General features: G+C 59.3%; 1 protein-coding gene across 1 annotated transcript in view; it reads right to left on the reverse strand.

The window, feature by feature from the left end:
• The window catches only part of MROH2A (maestro heat like repeat family member 2A), a 54,914-nt gene that overhangs the window by 22,306 nt on the left and 11,110 nt on the right, over positions 1–21,498 (reverse strand). The window contains exons 10-23 of the mRNA XM_051991665.1: positions 20,344–20,457; positions 18,661–18,737; positions 17,605–17,724; positions 16,918–17,028; positions 12,736–12,880; positions 7,177–7,217; positions 6,680–6,821; positions 6,184–6,236; positions 5,281–5,388; positions 4,056–4,175; positions 3,222–3,344; positions 2,162–2,314; positions 1,822–1,941; positions 1,209–1,288 (exon numbers count right to left, since the gene is read on the reverse strand). Coding sequence (XP_051847625.1) covers positions 1,209–1,288; positions 1,822–1,941; positions 2,162–2,314; positions 3,222–3,344; positions 4,056–4,175; positions 5,281–5,388; positions 6,184–6,236; positions 6,680–6,821; positions 7,177–7,217; positions 12,736–12,880; positions 16,918–17,028; positions 17,605–17,724; positions 18,661–18,737; positions 20,344–20,457 — 1,507 coding nt within the window. The remainder of the gene's footprint in view (positions 1–1,208; positions 1,289–1,821; positions 1,942–2,161; positions 2,315–3,221; positions 3,345–4,055; positions 4,176–5,280; positions 5,389–6,183; positions 6,237–6,679; positions 6,822–7,176; positions 7,218–12,735; positions 12,881–16,917; positions 17,029–17,604; positions 17,725–18,660; positions 18,738–20,343; positions 20,458–21,498) is intronic.

The raw sequence follows: 21,498 nt of genomic DNA on the forward strand, positions 1-21,498 counted from the left end.
GTGACGGGGACAGGGAGGAGCTGGCAGGGGAGCGGGGCCACCAGGACTTCCAGCAAGCAGGTCCTTGACACGCTCGAGCTGCTGCTCCTGCCCGTGGGTGCCCACGCTCTGCCCAGTGACATCTCCGGCCCTTCTGCTCTGTCCAGCCAGCTGGCTTGTCACATCGGGCCACCGGGCCGGGGAGGGGGAAGGTGTCTTGTGCGCCTTTGATGCCATCCCATGAAGTGGGCGCTTGGCACCCTGGCCAAGGGCAGGAAGCCCCAGCTGCACGCTGACACCTGCCTCCGGCCCTGGCTCTGGCACTTTCCTGGGGCCGCCATCACCACGGCCCCCAGCAGCACCCCACCATCCTGGGCACTCGGGGGAGAGGTTGGTGCCCAGCCATTAAGGGCCGGGCGGAGGACGCCCTGTTTGTTCGTTACCAGAAATGATGGCAGTTTCCAGGGAATCAATTTGCCAGTTGTGGCGGCAGCGCCTGCGTCACACTCGTGTCCGGGCACGTACGAGGCGAGCCCCGGAGAGCCGCGGCGTGCCCCAGGGGTCCATCCGGGACCTCTCTCAAAACACCTCTCAAATGGACAACAGATCCGGGGGACGGGGCCTGGGATTCCAGGCAAGCGGGACCCCCGGTCCTGTGGGGGCCGGCCTCTCCCCTTTACGGATGGAGAAGAGAGGCTGGGAGGGAGGGACTTGCACCAGGAGCCAGAGAGAACGGGAGGCAAAGGGGGAAGAAGCCACGCTGTCCAGGTAGCGGGAGGACGGGCAGCGGGGGCTCAGGAGTCACCTGACTGAACTCTTGTATTTAATCAATGAGAGCCCCCCCAGGGCCCAAACGGGCCCAAAGCCCCAGGCATATGGAGCCTGAGCAGGCCGGTCCCCAGGGACACGGGGCAGGAGCAGCCGGTGACTGGGCACATGGGGCCTGAAAGAGCTCTGGTCCCTGGGCACATGAGGCATGGGCAGCCGGTTCCTGGGCACATGGGGCCTGAGTTTCCGGTCCCTGGGCACACAGAGTTTGAATGGGCACCGGGGTGGGGCCTCGTCCATCAAGATGGCGGCTTGTTTGCCCCCCATGAGGCCAGGCTCGGCCTCCCTTGGGCTCTCACTGACCGTGGCACCTCCCCCTCCTCCCAACGGCCCAGCCACAAGATGGTTCCTGCCTTTGTCAGGGCGCCCCAGCCCCGGCGAGGGCCCCAGGAGCGGCCCACCTGAGGTGCCAGAGCGCGGTCATGGTCAGGCAGCGCACAGGGGACACCAGGGAGTCCAGCGGCTCCATCTTGAGGATGACCTGCCACACAAACAGGGGGCGCTCTCGGTGAGCCTCACAGAGACCCCAAGGGGCCAGCGCCATCACCGCTGGGGCTCAGGAGCGTGCTGGGGTTACAGGCACAAAGAACCACACAATCCCCCTGAAAGCGAGCAGTCCGACCCCAAGGCTGGAGCTCTATCCATTATGGGCGCTGCTGCTCCCAATTCTATGGAAAATCTGCCCCGTGAGAAACCCACCCTTCCCCTTCGCCACAGCACCCCCAGTCCCGGGCCAGGCCCAGAAAGAGAGCCCCCAGGGCCTGCTGGTCCTCGGGGCACAATAATGGTCTCACAGAGGAGGCCGGCTCCCCTGAAACACAGGCTCACCAGGTCCCAGACTCCAAGAGCCCTGCGGTCTAGAACACACACACACACACACACACACACACACACACACACTGCTACTCCAGGGCCCAGGGCCCACACCTGGAGGGGCCCTGACTGGACCCCTCCCTGCCCATGCAGCTGACGGAGCCCCCAGCACCAGGCCCGGGCAGCCCCAGAACCGCTCACCATGAGGTTAGTGACGAGCTCGGGCTTGTAGGTGTAGTCGAAGTCCACCTTGCCCAAGGCCTGGATGGCCACGCAGATCTGATTGATGCTCTGGACGAAGGCCAGCTTCAGAGAGACGTCCTGGGCACCCCGAGGGGGCAGGGGCAGGGAGCCGGGTCACGGTGGGAAAGCTGCAGGCCTCCATGGGGTACTGGGGGGTGGGGAGACCCCTGCTGATCTGCCTCCCTGAGAGGCCTCTGCCCCCTCCCTGCCTCAGGGGCCAGCTGCAGCCCTCCTCCCTGCCTGAGCTGCCCCCCCACAGGGCACAGCCAGACCCAGGGGTCCGGGCCTCCAGGGTCACCTGGCAGCTGGTAGCATAGTGATGCAGTATCTTCTTGGTGATGTCCTTCTCCACGCGGCTCAGGAGCATCCGCGGGTGGCAGTGGGCAGCCACGCTGCTGTACATCACCATGAGGGCACTCTTCACCACCTCCCTCCTCCAGGGGTGGTCGCTCTGAAAGGGGAGCAAGGGAACCTTGACCTCCCAGCCTCTCTCGAGTCCAGGCTGGCCACTTTATAGAGAGGGAAACCGAGGCCCCTAAGCACCAGGGTCCAGCTTCCGGTTCCCCACAGCACAGCTGCCGTTTTTCTTTCCACTGCTCATAGGTCGCACTCCTCCTCTCCCCTCACCCCTGGAATGCTCTCTAGGACTCCCAGAATTCCCGGCTCTCCTCAGGGTCAGCTCAAAGGTACAGGAGACCCTGAACCACCCCCACCCCTGGTTACTGGGGCTTTAGTCCCTCCCCCAACAAAATGTCACCCTTGGTGTCTAGTTGGCATTGGTTTTCCCAGGCAGGAGAAGCCGAGTACTTCAGGAGAAAGGTCGGCTTGGAGCTGGAGCAGCGGGGGCCAGAGCCCACTTTTTTATTTCCTGTTTGTGGGACTGCAGGAGATGCCCCCAAACTTCCCCCGGCAATCGGATGCCCACGAGGGCCCCTTCCAAATGTAAATTCGGGATTCTTTGTTGCCCGTCCCCCCCATCTCCCCAGAAGGGAGAAAAGCTCCCAGAGGACGGAGGCCATTCTTGGGGGTTTTGTCCAGCACCAGTATACAGCAGGTGCTCAGTTAATGTACATTGAATGGAGTGGAATCAATAGCTTGAATCACTGAGGGCATGGAGGAGGGGGTGGGGGAGCCTCTCAGATGCTCACAAGCAGGGTTTCCTGGGCCATGGTGGGGGGGGGGGGTTACCCTCCTGTGTCTGCCCATCCCTGAGCCCCTGGCACAGCCATCAGGGAGCCCCTGGGTGCCTCCTTGGGCAGAAGGCAGAGCCAGAACTCCCTCCGGCTTCCGACCAGGCTCCCGTGGGCTGGCCACGGCCTCTGGGTCCCCAAGTCTGGCCCCCACCCCCGGGCCCTCACCCTCCAGGCACTGATGTGCCAAGAATCCTCTGTCTCTTGAATTTTCTCTTCAAACTCTTGGAGCACGTGGAGCACGGTGACCACCTGCCCCCTGGCACAGAGCCCCAGGCAGAGGATGGCTCCCTGGAGGGGGGATGGAGGGAGGAGGAAGGGAGAACCGAGGCCCTCCTGGCTTGGGCCAGACGGGTCCCTGCTGGGCAGGCGGGTGCTCCCCAGGGGAAGGGGGGAGCACAGGCCACCCTGGAAGGCCCCCCTGTCTCTGGCCTGGAGGAGCCCCCAGCACTCTGAAGTGGGGGTCTTCCCCTTGGGCAGCCGGCCTTGAAAGCCGGGGCCCCATCCTTTCTCCAATCAAGTCTCTAAATGTGCCCTAAGACGCGGGATTGCCCAGAAGCCAGACCCAGTGGTCTGACCGAAATCCCGTTGTTTGGGAGCAAGCTGGCCGAGCCTGGCAGGAACCCCCCCAAAGGCTTGTCTATGGCCCCCAAGGGAGGCGCTATTGCTCCCTATACAACCTGGCCTGCCACGAGTCGGCTCACCCTGCGGAGCAGCACTCCCAAGCCCAGATCCGCCTCCAGCTTTTGCCGCCCTCCCTGAGAGGCTGGGCCAGGGTCTCCGCTCCAGGCTGCCCGTGCCCTCCCTCTCTGTCTGGCCGGCCATCCCTTCTGTTGGGGGGGGGGAGCCCACCTGGCTGGGGGTGCCCGAGGACAGCTGGGGAGGCCGGGCCAGGGTCTCCGCTCCAGGCTGCCCGTGCCCTCCCTCTCTGTCTGGCCGGCCATCCCTTCCGTGGAGGTGCCCGAGGACAGCTGGGGAGGTGGGGGCGGCCGGGGGCCTCACCTCACGGTCAAAGTCGTTCCCATAGTCGGTCTTGTGCAGCAGCTCCATGAGCTGGGTCTCCACTTTGTCGGCCTCCTGGCCCGCAGCCAGGGTGAATCCCAGCGCCCGGTACAGGAAGGCCTGGAGAGGAAGGGGAGCCCCTGAGGCTGGCGCCCACCAAGATTCTTCTGAGGAGGCTACATGGGAGCCAGATCCTGGAGAACAGGAAACTGAGGCCCCTCCAAGCCCCTGGCCCGCACTCTGCCCCCAATAACACCGGCCAGAGCCAGGCCACGGGCCTTAACCAGCGGGACAGAATCCTGCCCTCTGTCTACACCGGGGAGCCGCAGTTCGAAGCTCACTTGCTAAACTCCAGGAGTTACCCGCGGCTAACCCTCCACCCTTGTTTTGCCCTGGGTCGTGGCCGAGGGGAGCCTGGGAAGCCCCGCAGAACTCTCGGACCTCCGGACCTTGTCTGACAGGAGCAGGGCCATCTCGTGGCCGCCGGGTCTGACTGAACGGCCCGTGCCATCCCGTGCCCGGGGAGCAGCTCGGCCATCCTGGGGGCACACGTTCCTCGCTTCTCCCTCCTGGGCCCGGGCTGACTGATGGCTCTGCTTGTGGGGACCACTCCTCCAGGAGGAGGCCCCAGACTGTGAGAAGGCCTGAGGGCCACGCCTTTAGAGGGGCCACGGACCCTCCGAGGAGGCATCTTTGCCGCTGGCCTCTGCCTCAGTCTCCCTTATTGTAGCTGGGGGAGTTTTACTCTCCATGTCGGGAAAGGTGGAGCAAGCCAGTGACCAGCAACAGGCCCCTAAACCTCAGGGAGCCTCAGGGAGCCTCAGGGAACCCCAGGGAGTCCCGGGGAGCCTCGGTTTCTCCATCCGTAAAACAGCATCTCCTGCTGCTTCCTGCTGAGCTCAATGATCCTAAGAGGAGCTGTTTTACCATCCTAATATACAGATGAACAAACTGAGGCCCAGAAAGTCCCCAGAAAGTGAGGTCACATGGATTTTCCCACGCCCCCATCTGTCACTCCCCATTGTCACCCCTCATTGCCAGGACCTCTCCGGGGAGGTAGATTATCCGAGCCAAAAAGGGGTCAACGCTCCTTAGGGCCTAGGACTTTTGGCTGAGAGAAGCCTGAGACCCCGGGGAGCTGCCCAGATCCAGCTGGCCCACGCCCCACCCCTCCCAAGCCCCACAGCTGAGGCTCCTGGGCGGGCCGGGTCCCGGCAGAGCCCACCTTCTCCACCGAGGGGCTCTCGTAGCTGACGATCTGGTGGTTCAGCTCCCGGCTCAGGCGCAGGCTCCAGGTTGTCCCCTGGGTCCTTTTGAGGGAGTTCCTCAGAAACTACAAGAGAGACAGCCGTGTCAGTCCGGCCGCCGGTCAGGACCGGGCCCGGGACAGCCCTCAGTCACCTCGGAGGACGTCACAATTGTGACCATCGGCCTGGGGAGATCCCAGCGTGGGAGATTTCCTCCTCTGCACCGCAGAATCGTGGGCCCCTCCCGGAAGGGCCTGGGGGGGTTTGGGGGGGCCTTGGCCAGCAGGTGGAAGACGGGAGCTGGAGCCCCAGCGGCCCCGGCCCTCACCCGGCCCCCAGTCCCAACATTCCATCACCACCTGGCGCCCCGGCTGCCTCCGAGGCCCCACAACCGCAGCGATGGAGACGGGGCCCAAGTGCCCCAGGCGGCAAAGCCCCTTGTGGACCTGATCCGGGCGGGGGCTCCCAACAGCCCGAGCTGACCCTGGCCCAGAGACCGGCCACCCTCACCCAAGGAGAACAAGCTAGGAAGAGCTGAGTGGGGGCAGGATTCGAACCCAGGCTCTCTTGGCTCCAAGCCCTGCACCGCGCCGCCTGGGGCAGAAGGGGCTTTGCTACCCCCCTCCTCAGAACCCTCTGATGTGCCTGAGGCAGTGAGTGAAGCCTCCTGGGAAACTCAGGGCCGCAGGGCATCTTGGGGAGGGGGGAGAGAGACCTCCAGAGATCCTGGGTTCAAATCCCAACTGCCCCTCACTGACCATAAGACCCTCAATTTCTTCATCTGTAACATGGAGGGACCGGACTCTGAGGCTCCTTCTGGCTCTAGACCCCCCCACGCCCCTGGGCAAACCTTCCACCACCTGCCGCAGCCACCCGGGCACCTGGATGAGTTTGTCCTCCCAGGTCTTTTGGTTCCACGTGTACTGCGTGTGCTCTGCGGAAAGAATGGAGCAAAGCCTGATGGGAGCGTCTTCCCAGGGATCCCAAGGGATGAGCAGCAAGCACTCATTAAACACCTACTGCATGCACAGCCCTGCATCCCTAGCTTCTGCGCCTCTGTACAGGCTGTACCGGATGTCTGGAATGCCCTCCCACTTCGCCCCCACCCACGACCCTTCCTCTGTTTCCCGCCACATTCGTTTTGCTCCAGGAGGCCTTTCCAGGCTCGTCTGCCTTTAAGGGCTGCTCCATCCCAATCACCTCCTGTTTATTTGGTTTGTTTTGTATAGGCTTTGGGGCAAGGTAACAGGCATTTATTAGGCACCTACTGTGTGCCTTGCACATAGGGGCACTTAATCCGTGCTTATTGACCTGGGCAGGACCTGCTAGAAGGACACCTGAGGCTGCTCGCCCGAGGACAGACCCGCCGGGTCTTACCTTCCAGGTACTGGATCAGAGCAGGAATCTCCACTTCCCAGAGGTCCGCCATGGAGGGGGCGATGTTCTGGTGCAGGCTCTTGAGCAGCTGGAGCATGGCCACCCCACGCCCTTCACCCTTGTAAGGGGCGGAGAGAAGCACCTGCAGGTGGTGGGGGGGCAGAATCAGGCCTTTTGGGGGGATAACGGGGCCAGGACCCACCCAGACATCTCAGCTCTGAGTCAGGGCGGCAGCTCGGGTTCCTGATCCCCCCAAAGCAAACCTATTCCACGCCCCTCCCTCCCGAGCGCTCAGCCGCGGCCACCCCAAGTGAGCCAAGGACGTTGGAGAGCCCGCGGAGCCCGGACGCCACCTGCCAGGGTGGCCTGTGAATGGGGACGCTCCCTGCACCTCCTCACTATCCCCCGCCCCCCAACAGCTCTGCCAGGACCCTCCTCTGGGGGGCCCCAGAGACAAAGGCCCCCAATCCGGTCAGCAGCAGGGTCAGCCTACTCACCAGGAGCCGGGCCAGCAGCTTCTGAGGAGCGGGGAGTTCCACTGGAAAGAAAAGGAGGTGACGTTCAGACCAGGGGCCGGCTCGGACCTAGGGCCGGCCTCAGACCCAGGCGGGACAGGCAGTCCCTGGGGACCGCCAGGAGATCTGTTCCTTAGCATCCTGCCTGTGGGTAACTTCATTTTAAATCTGCCAAAAACCTTGGGGTGCCTGACCATAGCCCTAGACAGTGCCAGAACCGGATTTATAGATTCTCCCTAGACAGTACCGGAACCGGATTTATAGATTCATAGACTCACCCTAGACAGTACCAGAACCGGATTTATAGATTCTCCCTAGACAGGTACTAGAACCAGATTTATAGATTCATAGACTCACCCTAGACAGTACCGGAACCGGATTTATAGATTCTCCCTAGACAGGTACTAGAACCAGATTTATAGATTCATAGACTCACCCTAGACAGTACCAGAACCGGATTTATAGATTCTCCCTAGACAGGTACTAGAACCGGATTTATAGATTCATAGACTCACCCTAGACAGTACCAGAACCGGATTTATAGATTCTCCCTAGACAGGTACTAGAACCAGATTTATAGATTCATAAAAAAGCATCTACATAGAGGAGAAGAAATTAAAACTATCAACAATGAGATAAGCAAGAATTCAAAATCCCCTAAGAGAAATAAATGTGCATTAAAACAACTCAAAGGTGTCTCTTCATTCACATTAATTTGGTGAAGATGAGGAAAGTTAGAAAATTGCTCTGTTGAAGGGACTTGGAAGCATAGAGGAAGCACAGGCCACTGGGTCTGGGGTCAGAAAGACAAGTTCAAAACAGCCTCAGGCACTTCTCAGCTGTGTGATCTTAAGTCCCTTAACCCATTTGCCTCAGTTACCTCATCTGCAAAATGGGGATAACAGCAGGACCCACCTCCCAGATTTAGATAAAATTTACCAAGCTCTTAGCAGAGTGTTTGGCATATAGTAAGTGCTATATAAAAGTTATTATTATTGGGCATATGAATCCACTGCTATGAAGTTCAACCATTCTGGAAAACAGTTGGGAATGACGTGAAAAAAATGACCAAGCTTTCATACTCTTGAGCCAGGGATCTCACTCCTGGAAGCATGTTCCAAGGAGGAAAGCAACAGAAAGAAAAAAAGATCCATGCAGATTAAAACGTTCAGAGCGGCCTTATTTGTAGGAGAAAATAAATCAAGGTCCAATCGTTGGAAAACGGCTGAACAAAATACAGTCCCTGAATGAAATGATGAAGGAGAGGAATGAATGAATGAAAAGGCATTTAACAGAACATTATTATGCTTCGAGGAACATGAAGATGAAGACTTCGGAGAGGGAAGCAAGACCGAGCCCGCACGCAGAGCCAAGAAGCAAACGAAAGGCCGACATGCTCTTGTCCAGAACGTTGTCACATCAGGTTGTAATAGGGTGTGTCAGCCACAACACACCTGGTCTAGAGAGCGTATTATTGTGTCTAACACATTATTACAAAAAGCTAAATGGGACCCAAACCGAGGACAGATACCATGGGAAATGGTGGTTCCGAGTTACTCGGTTCTGATCATGTGGCCTTCCTGTCAGTGTCATGGCGCACGGTGTCAATCTCACCCTACAACTGTGGTTTGGTTTCTCAGGTTTGTGGGAGGGTTCTTAGCTACGGGGCAGGGTGTGATTGGGAAGTGACTGATGTGTCAAAACAATATGGTAGTAATAGAAATAAATTTTCAAACCGCATCTTCCCTGCCACAGAACCCCCACGTCTTGTATCCTACTGCAATCAGAGGAGGAAGGAAAAGCCCCGGCCCACCCGGGGGGGCGGGGAGGGGGTGACTCGTCCGGTACCACAGCTAGCTGGTGGGAGCCAAAGCAGCGGGGTCCCTCGGTTACGCAACTGGAGATGTCCTCCTTTGGGTCACCTTCTGAGACCCAGAGAGGCCTTCCCCTGGGCCCTGCCCTTCTGCCCTCACGGCACGAGCGGGTCGGGCCCCCAGAGGGGCACTGGCTCTCGGGATGCTGGGAGTGGCCATCTTCCTAACGTTGTAGCTCATGGGCCCTCCCTGCGTGCCTCCCCTCACAATAGACCCGATGAGAGTTTTAGAAAAGATATTGATTCATGTAGCATAGCAAGAACCTCCCAATAGAATTAGTATTATTAGCACTATTAGCAATCATTAATGATACTGAGGTTTGGTAATCATTAATAATACAGATGTCACCTCATTTAATCCTCCCAACATTTCAATGAGAGGGTGATAGTGTTATCCCCATTTTACAGATGAGTAACACGGGGCTGAGGGGGTGACATGGCCCAGAGCAGATAAGAGGCCTGGCTCAAGTCCAACCCTGTAGACCCTTGCCCAGTGACGAGGGGTCACACGTTCTGCCCCGGCACAGCTGGCTGCGCTCTCCCACGAGTACATGCAAGTCTGTGAGGAGATGAGTGGACACAAGCTCGCCATACGAGTCATAGCAGGGCCCCCACGTGGCAGAGTGGAAGGGCAGACCCTCCATGGAGCTTCCTCACAAAGCTGCCCGCCAGACGGGCATCAGGCGGGCGGGCTGTCAGGGCTCAGAGCTGGCCAGTCTGCTCCTGGGCAGGACCCCAGAGGACAGGCTGGGCTGGGTGGTCCATGTCACACAGCATCCCTGCTGGGCTCGCCCTTCAAAGGGAAGCTTCTGGCACATAGTAGGTACTTAATAGATGCTTTCTGACTGATCCCTTCAGACCCTGCGCCCCCCTCTGCTGAGCGCCACAGTGCCTGAGCCCAGGACTGACGGGCCCCCTGGGAGCTTCAGCTCTGAGCTGGTGCCCACCGGGCAGGGCTTGGGGAGGGGTTCCGAGGAAGCCCTTTACCGAAGACCCTCAGTGAGTCCCGCCTCGCAGACTCCTACGGGCGCCTTCGGCAGAGGAGTCGCCTCGGGACGACGGCCATCTGGGCAGTGGAGCACAGAACCTTTCCAAGGACCTTCGTTCCATCCGACGGGTCCCTCCCTTCCCACCAGCATCTTTGTTTTTGCCCTTCCTGCCACACACAGGCAGGGAGGTAAGGAAGGCACAGAGCGTGGCCCGGAGTCAGGAGGACTCCCCGAGTTCTCATTCAGCTTCAGACACTGACCGGCTGTGTGACTGTGGGCCCGCCATCCACCCAGCTTGCCTCAGTCTCCTCATCTGTCAAATGAGCCGGAGAAGGCAACGGCCCAAGTAAACCCCAAGCGGGTCACAAAGAGGAGGACCCGGCTTCTTGACAACAAAAACAACTGACACAAAATCCTTGCATATTAAAGGAAGAGAGGGCAGGGAGGGCAGACCCTTACAGTCTCAACTAAGCCGAGGGGAAGTTCTGCATGAATTATTATCACTGGTTTGAAGCAAGAGGCAGGAAGAGCGAGGAGAGGCTCCCTGCTGCTCTATTTCGCTCTGCCCAGGTGTGCTCTGTCGCAGACGGCTCAGACTTGGTCCTCCTGCCTGGACGGGATGAGCGCCAGCTCAGAGAAGTTAGTGAGTAGGTAAGTGACAAAGTCTATGGGGTAAACTAGCCAACAGAGAATTATTAAGCTTTTGATCTTCACATCAGAGAGATTCAGCAGGTTCAGAGACCAAGGTCTTGTTCTTTCCGCCTTCGCCTTTTGCGTATCCCCTGCTGGAGCCAAGGAGCCCACTTGTGCCTGGCCAGGACCATGGGTCAGGGTCTCCTTGGCAAGGCTGCCCACAATCAGGTTCCTCAGCCCTTAGCCCCAGGTTAGCGAGCCCATCTCTGAGGCTGGGGTCCAGCCAAAAAAAGGCCTTTGTGCACTTGTGCCAGCTTGTGCTGTTCACTTCTTCAAAGGACAAGTACCCCGACACTGGAGCACACCAGGAGGTCTCCTGGACCTTTGGGTCTGGGCTCCCCCAACTGTCCTCCAAACTCTAGGAAGCCTCTATCCTGCTCTTCAGCATGCATCCCCCCGGGCTGAGCCTCTTCTATTCAAGCCTCCCAAAGAATGCTCATTTTTCCATTCAAGCTCCCAAAGAATCCTCATTTTTCATTCATGCATCCCAAAGAATCCTCGTTTTTCCATTCCAGCCTCCCAAAGAATCCTCGTTTTTCCATTCCAGCCTCCCAAAGAATCCTCATTTTTCCATTCCAGCCCCCCAAAGAATCCTCGTTTTTCCATTCCAGCCCCCCAAAGAATCCTCGTTTTTCCATTCCAGCCTCCCAAAGAATCCTCGTTTTTCCATTCCAGCCTCCCAAAGAATCCTCGTTTTTCCATTCCAGCCCCCAAAGAATCCTCGTTTTTCCATTCCAGCCCCCAAAGAATCCTCGTTTTTCCATTCCAGCCCCCGAAGAATCCTCGTTTTTCCATTCCAGCCCCCCAAAGAATCCTCGTTTTTCCATTCCAGCCTCCCAAAGAATCCTCGTTTTTCCATTCCAGCTTCCCAAAGAATCCTCGTTTTTCCATTCCAGCCCCCAAAGAATCCTCGTTTTTCCATTCCAGCTCCCAAAGAATCCTCGTTTTTCCATTCCAGCTTCCCAAAGAATCCTCATTGTTCCATTCCAGCCTCCCAAAGAATCCTCGTTTTTCCATTCCAGCCTCCCAAAGAATCCTCGTTTTTCCATTCCAGCCTCCCAAAGAATCCTCGTTTTTCCATTCCAGCTTCCCAAAGAATCCTCATTGTTCCATTCCAGCCTCCCAAAGAATCCTCGTTTTTCCATTCCAGCCCCCAAAGAATCCTCGTTTTTCCATTCCAGCTTCCCAAAGAATCCTCGTTTTTCCATTCCAGCTTCCCAAAGAATCCTCGTTTTTCCATTCCAGCCTCCAAAGAATCCTCGTTTTTCCATTCCAGCCTCCCAAAGAATCCTCGTTTTTCCATTCCAGCCCCCAAAGAATCCTCGTTTTTCCATTCCAGCCCCCAAAGAATCCTCGTTTTTCCATTCCAGCTTCCCAAAGAATCCTCGTTTTTCCATTCCAGCCTCCAAAGAATCCTCGTTTTTCCATTCCAGCCTCCCAAAGAATCCTCGTTTTTCCATTCCAGCCTCCCAAAGAATCCTCGTTTTTCCATTCCAGCCTCCCAAAGAATCCTCGTTTTTCCATTCCAGCTTCCCAAAGAATCCTCGTTTTTCCATTCCAGCTTCCCAAAGAATCCTCGTTTTTCCATTCCAGCTTCCCAAAGAATCCTCGTTTTTCCATTCCAGCCTCCCAAAGAATCCTCGTTTCCATCGGCCCTGGCTGCGTCCCAGGTGAGAGGGGGACCCCTCTCCTGGCCCGACTTCCTGTTTCTCGGAAATGAGTCACGCGGGCGCTGTGGCCCTCACACCTCCCTAGGCCCCTTCAGTGAGTCATCGGCAAAAGCTGGCTGCCTTTAGGGAGTCTGCTAGAACACGGGGTTCACGATAGAAAAAAACTGAATACTGAAGCATCCCGTAAATGCCACAAGCAGCCTTCCCCTCCAGCGGGGCAGAGTGTGCTAGCCCGGGAGGAAGCAGGCCCATCCCCAGCCCGCCGCGCCTTCAGCCAGGCCCCCGGGGGCCCCAGGAAGCCGGCGGGCTCACTGACCTTGTCCACGCCTGCCCACGTTGGTGTTGGATTCTTTCTGCTGTCGCTGCCGCTCGGCCAGGTTGGTCAGGCTGATGCAGATGGGGGTGAGGGCCTCCGTGTATTCTGTCTCCATGATGTAACCCAAAAGTTTCAGCCAAAACTCCTGCAGGCTCCAAGAAAAGGGGGAAAGAAAGGGACCGGGATCAGCCTCAGTTCACCGGCCTTCGAGTCCTGTCCAGAAGGGCTGGCGGTGAAAAGGCAAGGGTCCCAGAATTACACAGGACACAAAGGGGGATTCTGGGAAGGACGGGACGAAACTCTGTTAGTTCTAGAGGGGGACACCCTCACTTATTAGGGAGAGAAATCCCCTAGCCTGAAGGAAGCACGTCCTCCGCTGCAGAGGAGGCAGACAGGATTGTCCAGCCAGTGGAGAACAGGAGGGGGCAGCCCAAGACTGGAGAAGCACCGGGGTCGTCCTGATTCTGGAAAATGAAAGCTGCCAACTCTCGTCCAAGGAGCTTAAACTTCAGTTCCTGGCGGGAGGCCCTGGGGAGCTGGGCCTGGCCTGTTCTCTTTCCCATTTCTCCCTTAAAGACAGACACTGAGGGCACCCTTAGGAAATGCACACTCGGAAAGGGAGCCAACATATAAGAATCAAAGAAGATCTTGTCAGGCTGAAATATTGAGCTAAATCTAAAATGAGATTTAAGGAAGCTTAATGGCGCTCTATACTTGGGGTCCAAAAAACCAGCCGCACAGGTATTCAGTGGGGAAGGCACGACTAGGCGGCAGTTAGTCTGAAAGAAATCAGGGGGTTGTAGCGGACCACAAGCTCTACGTGAATTAAAAGCATGATGTGAGCATGAACAAAGCTCGCATCAGCTTGGGCTGCAAAGGGAGGAGGGTGTTGAGGATGAAGGAGGCAGCAGTCCCACTGTGTGCGGCCCTGGTCACACTACATTTGGAGGACTGGTTTGGGTACCATTTTTGAGGAAATGGGCACTTTGGAGGGGAGAGGGAGAGACCCCCAGCCCTCGCCACTGAGGGAAGGGGATGAGCCGGAGCAGGCGTGGGAGGCTGGAGCAATACGAGGCAGCCGTCTGCCTTGGGGTATTTGAAAGGCTGCTCTTGGAGAGAAGGATTGGGCCCGGGGGCAAGGCTCCTGCAGGGCCTGGTCGGACCGGGTCCGGCTCTGTGCTGCCATAAGCTGGCCCACGCAGTCAGCATCCTCTGCTCAGCCCTGCATTTGAGCCCTTTTGTCCCGTTCCTGAATCCTTGACCGTCTGCCACGAGACCCCAGAAGCCCCTTCACCTGGAGGTCCATCCACCCTGACCTCCTCCCACCGGAAGTTCCCTGTGCTCCTCCCAGAGCCTCCACTTCTAGAGGAGGTCCAGGCCAGTCCCGGCTCCAGGAGGTCTTCCTGGAGACTCTCTCTCCCGCCCCCCAGAAAAGGCCGGGCTTCCTCCTCTCGTGTGTGGGCCCAACAGCGGATCACTCTGCACACTGCTAGCAAGGGCTCCCAAGTGCGTGTCCACTTGGCGGCGTAGATGCTTCCCCCCATTCCCTTTGCTGCCCCAGGGACGCAGAACCATCGGGGACAAGGGCAGGAATCCGTGCCCCGGTCAGTCACCCCTGAGGGGCCTTCCTGGGAGTCACCTTGTTCTAATCCCTCAGGGAAAAGTGACCCCATCTCTGAGAACTCCCCAGACACACACCGGGTCACTCCGAGTTCTAGAAGGGGCCGGGCAGCCGCTGGACTGAGGGATGCGGTGGACAGAACTCGGGTCCGGAGCCTGAGGCCTCTCAGCGCTGCCGGGGCCACCACAAGACGATGTGGCCACGCCCTTCGCCATTGCTTAGACTCGCACTGGGGGGTCCGCGCTCCCCCTGAGATGTCTGCTCTCCAGCCGCCCCGGAGGCCGCTTTCCACAAGCTCTTTCCCCCCAGGCTCCCGGCCAGCTCCAGGCGGCCACAGAACCCAAACTCTGACCTCATGGCCCAGAAGGCCGGCGCGCCCTTGGCTGAGGTGGAGAAGCCCCGGCCCTGGCTCCCCTCCCAGCCCTCACTGAGTCTCACAATCTAGGGCTCACAGCAGGTGTTTGAGAAAGGCCCTTGACTTGGAGCCTCAAGCAGGCTCCCTGCTCCCCCCAGAGGTCACTCACATTGATCACCCCGCTGACGGAGGCCGTGATGATCCTCACAGTGTCCATGGTGACCTTGTGGACCATCTTCTCCTCCAGGTCAGCCTGAGAGCAGCTCTCCTGACGATTCATCTGAGCACAGAACACGCGACCGGTGTCACAAAGGAGAGCGGCTGCTGAGCCTCCCACAGCATCAGCCTCCCACTGCATCAGCCTCCCTCAGCGTCAGCCTCCCACAGCGTCAGCCTCCCACAGCGTCAGCCTCCCACAGCGTCAGCCTCCCACTGCGTCAGTCTCCCACAGCGTCAGCCTCCCACTGCGTCAGCCTCCCACAGCGTCAGCCTCCCTCAGCGTCAGACTCCCACAGGGTCAGCCTCCCACAGCGTCAGCCTCCCACAGCGTCAGCCTCCCACAGCGTCAGCCTCCCACTGCGTCAGCCTCCCACAGCGTCAGCCTCCCACAGCGTCAGCCTCCCTCAGTGTCAGCCTCCCACAGCGTCAGCCTCCCACTGCGTCAGCCTCCCACAGCGTCAGCCTCCCACAGCGTCAGCCTCCCACAGCATCAGCCTCCCACAGCATCAGCCTCCTGGCCTGGGCTGGGTCCCGGGAGCCTCCCAGCCCACGGAGTCCCGGCCCCCGGGCCTGAGCCTTACTCTGGCCACTCGCACCAGGGGCACACACACACAGTCAGTCTCCCGGGGCCCCTCACCAGCTTGTAGGTGGACAGGATGAGCTGCAGGGAGACGTATCTGAGGCCCCAGCCCCGGACCCTCTCCTGGTAGCCGGAGATGGCCAGCTGCCCAATGACGCGCAGAATGGCCAGCTTCACCTGACGGAGGAGGAGAGGACGCCACCTGAGGGACGGGCCGGGGTCCGAAGCCGGGCCGGGTCCCCGAGGGGCCGCTTAGACCCCGGACTCCCACAGCGCAGGGGCCGCGTCACTGAGTGTCCGCGGCCTAGGACGGAGCCCAGGCTGGAGCAATACGAGGCAGCCGTCTGCCTTGGGGTATTTGAAAGGCTGCTCTTGGAGAGAAGGATTGGGCCCGGGGGCAAGGCTCCTGCAGGGCCTGGTCGGACCGGGTCCGGCTCTGTGCTGCCATAAGCTGGCCCACGCAGTCAGCATCCTCTGCTCAGCCCTGCATTTGAGCCCTTTTGTCCCGTTCCTGAATCCTTGACCGTCTGCCACGAGACCCCAGAAGCCCCTTCACCTGGAGGTCCATCCGCCCTGACCTCCTCCCACCGGAAGTTCCCTGTGCTCCTCCCAGAGCCTCCACTTCTAGAGGAGGTCCAGGCCAGTCCCGGCTCCAGGAGGTCTTCCTGGAGACTCTCTCTCCCGCCCCCCAGAAAAGGCCGGGCTTCCTCCTCTCGTGTGTGGGCCCAACAGCGGATCACTCTGCACACTGCTAGCAAGGGCTCCCAAGTGCGTGTCCACTTGGCGGCGTAGATGCTTCCCCCCATTCCCTTTGCTGCCCCAGGGACGCAGAACCATCGGGGACAAGGGCAGGAATCCGTGCCCCGGTCAGTCACCCCTGAGGGGCCTTCCTGGGAGTCACCTTGTTCTAATCCCTCAGGGAAAAGTGACCCCATCTCTGAGAACTCCCCAGACACACACCGGGTCACTCCGAGTTCTAGAAGGGGCCGGGCAGCCGCTGGACTGAGGGATGCGGTGGACAGAACTCGGGTCCGGAGCCTGAGGCCTCTCAGCGCTGCCGGGGCCACCACAAGACGATGTGGCCACGCCCTTCGCCATTGCTTAGACTCGCACTGGGGGGTCCGCGCTCCCCTGAGATGTCTGCTCTCCAGCCGCCCCGGAGGCCGCTTTCCACAAGCTCTTTCCCCCCAGGCTCCCGGCCAGCTCCAGGCGGCCACAGAACCCAAACTCTGACCTCATGGCCCAGAAGGCCGGCGCGCCCTTGGCTGAGGTGGAGAAGCCCCGGCCCTGGCTCCCCTCCCAGCCCTCACTGAGTCTCACAATCTAGGGCTCACAGCAGGTGTTTGAGAAAGGCCCTTGACTTGGAGCCTCAAGCAGGCTCCCTGCTCCCCCCCAGAGGTCACTCACATTGATCACCCCGCTGACGGAGGCCGTGATGATCCTCACAGTGTCCATGGTGACCTTGTGGACCATCTTCTCCTCCAGGTCAGCCTGAGAGCAGCTCTCCTGACGATTCATCTGAGCACAGAACACGCGACCGGTGTCACAAAGGAGAGCGGCTGCTGAGCCTCCCACAGCATCAGCCTCCCACTGCATCAGCCTCCCTCAGCGTCAGCCTCCCACAGCGTCAGCCTCCCACAGCGTCAGCCTCCCACAGCGTCAGCCTCCCACTGCGTCAGTCTCCCACAGCGTCAGCCTCCCACTGCGTCAGCCTCCCACAGCGTCAGCCTCCCTCAGCGTCAGACTCCCACAGGGTCAGCCTCCCACAGCGTCAGCCTCCCACAGCGTCAGCCTCCCACAGCGTCAGCCTCCCACTGCGTCAGCCTCCCACAGCGTCAGCCTCCCACAGCGTCAGCCTCCCTCAGTGTCAGCCTCCCACAGCGTCAGCCTCCCACTGCGTCAGCCTCCCACAGCGTCAGCCTCCCACAGCGTCAGCCTCCCACAGCATCAGCCTCCCACAGCATCAGCCTCCTGGCCTGGGCTGGGTCCCGGGAGCCTCCCAGCCCACGGAGTCCCGGCCCCCGGGCCTGAGCCTTACTCTGGCCACTCGCACCAGGGGCACACACACACAGTCAGTCTCCCGGGGCCCCTCACCAGCTTGTAGGTGGACAGGATGAGCTGCAGGGAGACGTATCTGAGGCCCCAGCCCCGGACCCTCTCCTGGTAGCCGGAGATGGCCAGCTGACCAATGACGCGCAGAATGGCCAGCTTCACCTGACGGAGGAGGAGAGGACGCCACCTGAGGGACGGGCCGGGGTCCGAAGCCGGGCCGGGTCCCCGAGGGGCCGCTTAGACCCCGGACTCCCACAGCGCAGGGGCCGCGTCACTGAGTGTCCGCGGCCTAGGACGGAGCCCAGGCTGGAGCCACCAGGCCGAGGTCACACGGTTTCCCCTCTCGGGGACTCAGTTTCCCAATCTGTCCACAAGGGTTTGGGCTGGACTGGGCGTCCAGGCTGGGCCCCGGGAGCTTGTCCCCCCGGGAGGCGGCTCTCCTTGTGAGGCAGTTTTCCTCGAGTCAGACCCAGATCTGCCTCTGGGAGAACTCCCAGCTCCCGCCGGAGCCTCCAGCCCCACGTCCCCGGTCCTGCAGGGCCCTTGGTGGTTAGCCCAGAAGGAGGGGCTTGCTGCGCCAGGCAAACACAGGTCTGGGCAAAATAGGGCCAACAAAGGACAATCCCCCCTTAGAGACACTCCCAGAGGGCAGGGGGACAGCAGGGCACGGGCCCCTCCCTGGCTGGCCATCTCCCACAAACCCAGGGCCTCAGAGTGGGGAGGGGCCTCGAAGGCCTTCACCCTCACCCGGCCTGAACACGAGGCCTTCCCTGACCCCCACAAGAGGCCACCCAAGCTCCTCTTCAAGCCGGGATCAGCCCCTGGGCCCTTCCTCCAGCCCGGGCTTCGCCTCCAGGTCCCAGGACCCCAAAGCACTCTGGTGGGGGCAGGTGAGTTCCCCCGGGTGGGCTAACCTGCCCAGAACCTTCAGCAGACGTGAGCCTGCTCGCCCCACTCCAGAGGAGCTTCTTGGGGGCCCCCAGGAAGGGGGGCCGCCCCTCTGGGCTCGGCCAGGCTGATGTCCGGCTGCGGGCCGTCCCACCGGCCCACGTGGGCCCTCCCAGGCCCCCTCCCTCCCCTCCCCCTGCCCCATCTCACCTTAGCTCGGGGGTCACAGAGAGCGTTTCTAACCACCTTGACGGCAAAGTGCAGGGTCCTGCTATTCATCTCAGGCACTAAAAGAGAGAGGCGTCCCAAGGGAGCCGAGGTCAGGGGTGGCGAGGTCCTGCTGAGACCCCTCGGCCTCCCGTCCCCCTCCGGCTGGGGCCCTTCTTCACGCCAGAAAGGCCTCAGAAGCCGGGTCCCAGCCTCCTGCCTGTGGGACCTCAGGCACATCACTCAGCCCTGGAGGCAGAGAGGTTAGACCTTGGGGCCCCTGGCAGCTTGAGATAATCCACACCAGGCCTCCTCTACCGGGAAGACCCCCTGGACCGCTCCAGCCCACGTTCACCTTCCAAGCCTCCCCAGATCCTGGAGTCCACCCCCTGCTCTTTGGCCTGGGAGGATGTGTCCCTGCAGCCCCCTTAGGGTCCCTGGTGGCCGGCCTGGAGCGTATGGTCCCGTTTTATTAAATGAAGCAACTTGTTGGAAACGGCCCTGACGACCAATACTGCACCGGCTTAGTTAAAAAGTGCGGATATTCACATTCATCTCAAGCCTAAATTTGGTCCAGCTTTAATTCCCTCCTGACTCAATCTTGGCCCCATCCAGCCCCGAGCTGGAGCCCAGTGATGACCCAAAGGCCCCCTCCCCGCTCCGTGATGACCCAAAGGCCCCCTCCCCCACTCAGTGATGACCCAAAGGTCCCCTCCCCACTCCGTGATGACCCAAAGGCCCCCTCCCCCACTCAGTGATGACCCAAAGGCCCCCTCCCCGCTCCGTGATGACCCAGAGGCCCCCTCCCCCACTCAGTGATGACCCAAAGGCCCCCTCCCCCACTCAGTGATGACCCAAAGGCCCCCTCCCCGCTCCGTGATGACCCAGAGGCCCCCTCCCCCACTCAGTGATGACCCAAAGGCCCCCTCCCCCACTCAGTGATGACCCAAAGGCCCCCTCCCCCACTCAGTGATGACCCAAAGGCCCCCTCCCCGCTCCGTGATGACCCAAAGGCCCCCTCCTCCACTCAGTGATGACCTGAGCCCCTTCCAACCAGGCCCATTTTATCCCCAGCCTGGCAAGGTGCTGAGGTTCTGATGAACAAAAGCAACACTATTTTGAGCGAGCTCTTTCATGGCTGCATATTGATCGGTGGATGCATCGATCCTGTATGTAGTCCTACGTTGCTGCCTCCTCCACTAGAATGTGAGCCCTTAAAGAGGAGGGCTCGGTTCATTCTCTCATTCACTCTTTCATTCTGTGCCTTTGTCTTTCCAGAGGCTAGCCCAGTGCGTGGTACACAGTAGGCACATATTTAATGCTTACTGACTGATCACTGAATGGGTGTGGGGGAAGGATAGAGGGGATAGGGAAAGGTCAATAGAGGGGCAGAGCAGAGAGGTGGGGGCTACTAGAGCAAAATGCTGGTGCAGAAGTGGCTGCTGTATACTTCTGCCAAATATGGGGGAGAAGCGAGGGGGGTGGGAGAGAGCAGGGAAGTAGCTCCAGAAAAGATTGTCATGAAACTAAGCCACTGAAACCTATTTCTAAACAAGATGAGAAAGGGGCTACTGGAGGACTCCCGGCCGGCTGGCTGCCCAGCCGCTCCCCAGGTGGAGATGGGCCGGGCAGTGAAGGCCGAGCCAGGCCCAAGGCCCCCCGGACAGCCCCCTGGGACCTACTCACCGTCAGCACTGAGGACGGCCCGGAGCAGGGTCAGCGTCCCCACACGGATGGCCTCCTTCCCCGTCTGCATTTGGTTACGGAAGAATTTCATCAGCTCATCGGGGTAGGAGCGAGCTGGGGAGGAGGGAGCAAGGAGGCGGGATGAGGGTCCGGAGACCCAGGGAGCCTCGAGAGGCTCCCAGCACCACTGGAGAAGGTCTGTTCTCTGTCTCTCTGACACTTTTTCTTTCTTTCTCTCTCTGTCTATTTCTGTCTCTCTGTTTCTGTCTCTGTGTATGTGCGTCTGTCTCTGTCTCTCTCCCCCTTTTCTTTGTTCCCCGCCCTTATCTCTCATCTCTGTCTTATCGCTGCTCATGTCCCTGCTATCTTTCTGTCTCTGTCTCTCTGTCTCTCTGTCTGTCTCTGTCTGACTCTGTCTCTGTCTCTATCTCTGTCTCTCATCTCTGCTACCTCTCTGTCTGTCTCTTTCCCTCCTCCTCCCCTTCTCCTCCCTCCTGATCACAGACCCTTCCTCTCCCCTTCCATGCACCCTGAGCTGGTTCCTCCTCTCGGGCCTCTAGCAGCAGACACCAGAGGCCAGCTCAGCCCCTCCTCACATGGGGGCTCCCTCCTCCTTCAGGGAAGACAACAGGGCGCAGTCCTAGAGTTTCCTGGGGCTCTAAGGACTGCAGGGGCCTTTCTTGGAATAGCTTGTGAAGGATTTTAAAAATCAAAGAAGAGGAAGAAACAGTAAATCCAGGAGAGAAAACAGGACAGAGGGAAATGCACAGCTGGTAATCAGCACTATGAATGTGAATGGGACGAACTCTCCCAAAAGGATGAGAACAGCGGAGTAGATTAAAAGTCAGAATCCTACATATGCTGTTTACAAGAAACACCTTTGTTATGGAGAGATTGCTACAGAGTAAGAGTAAAAGGCTGGAGCAAAAAAAGCGGGAGCAGCGATTCTGATCTCAGACAAAGCAAAAGCAAAAATGGATCCAAGTAAAAGAGCTAAGAAAGGAAACTATATCTTGTTAAAGGATACCATGGACAATGAAGTGGTATTGATGCTAAAGCTATGTGCACTGAGTGGTAGAGCATCCCAATACTTAGGAAAGAAGTTCCAGGAAGAAATAAACAGCAAAACTGTAGTAGAGGGGATCTCAAACTCTC

The sequence above is a fragment of the Antechinus flavipes genome, chromosome 3, assembly GCF_016432865.1.
Source record: "Antechinus flavipes isolate AdamAnt ecotype Samford, QLD, Australia chromosome 3, AdamAnt_v2, whole genome shotgun sequence".
In the NCBI taxonomy this organism is placed as follows: domain Eukaryota; kingdom Metazoa; phylum Chordata; class Mammalia; order Dasyuromorphia; family Dasyuridae; genus Antechinus; species Antechinus flavipes.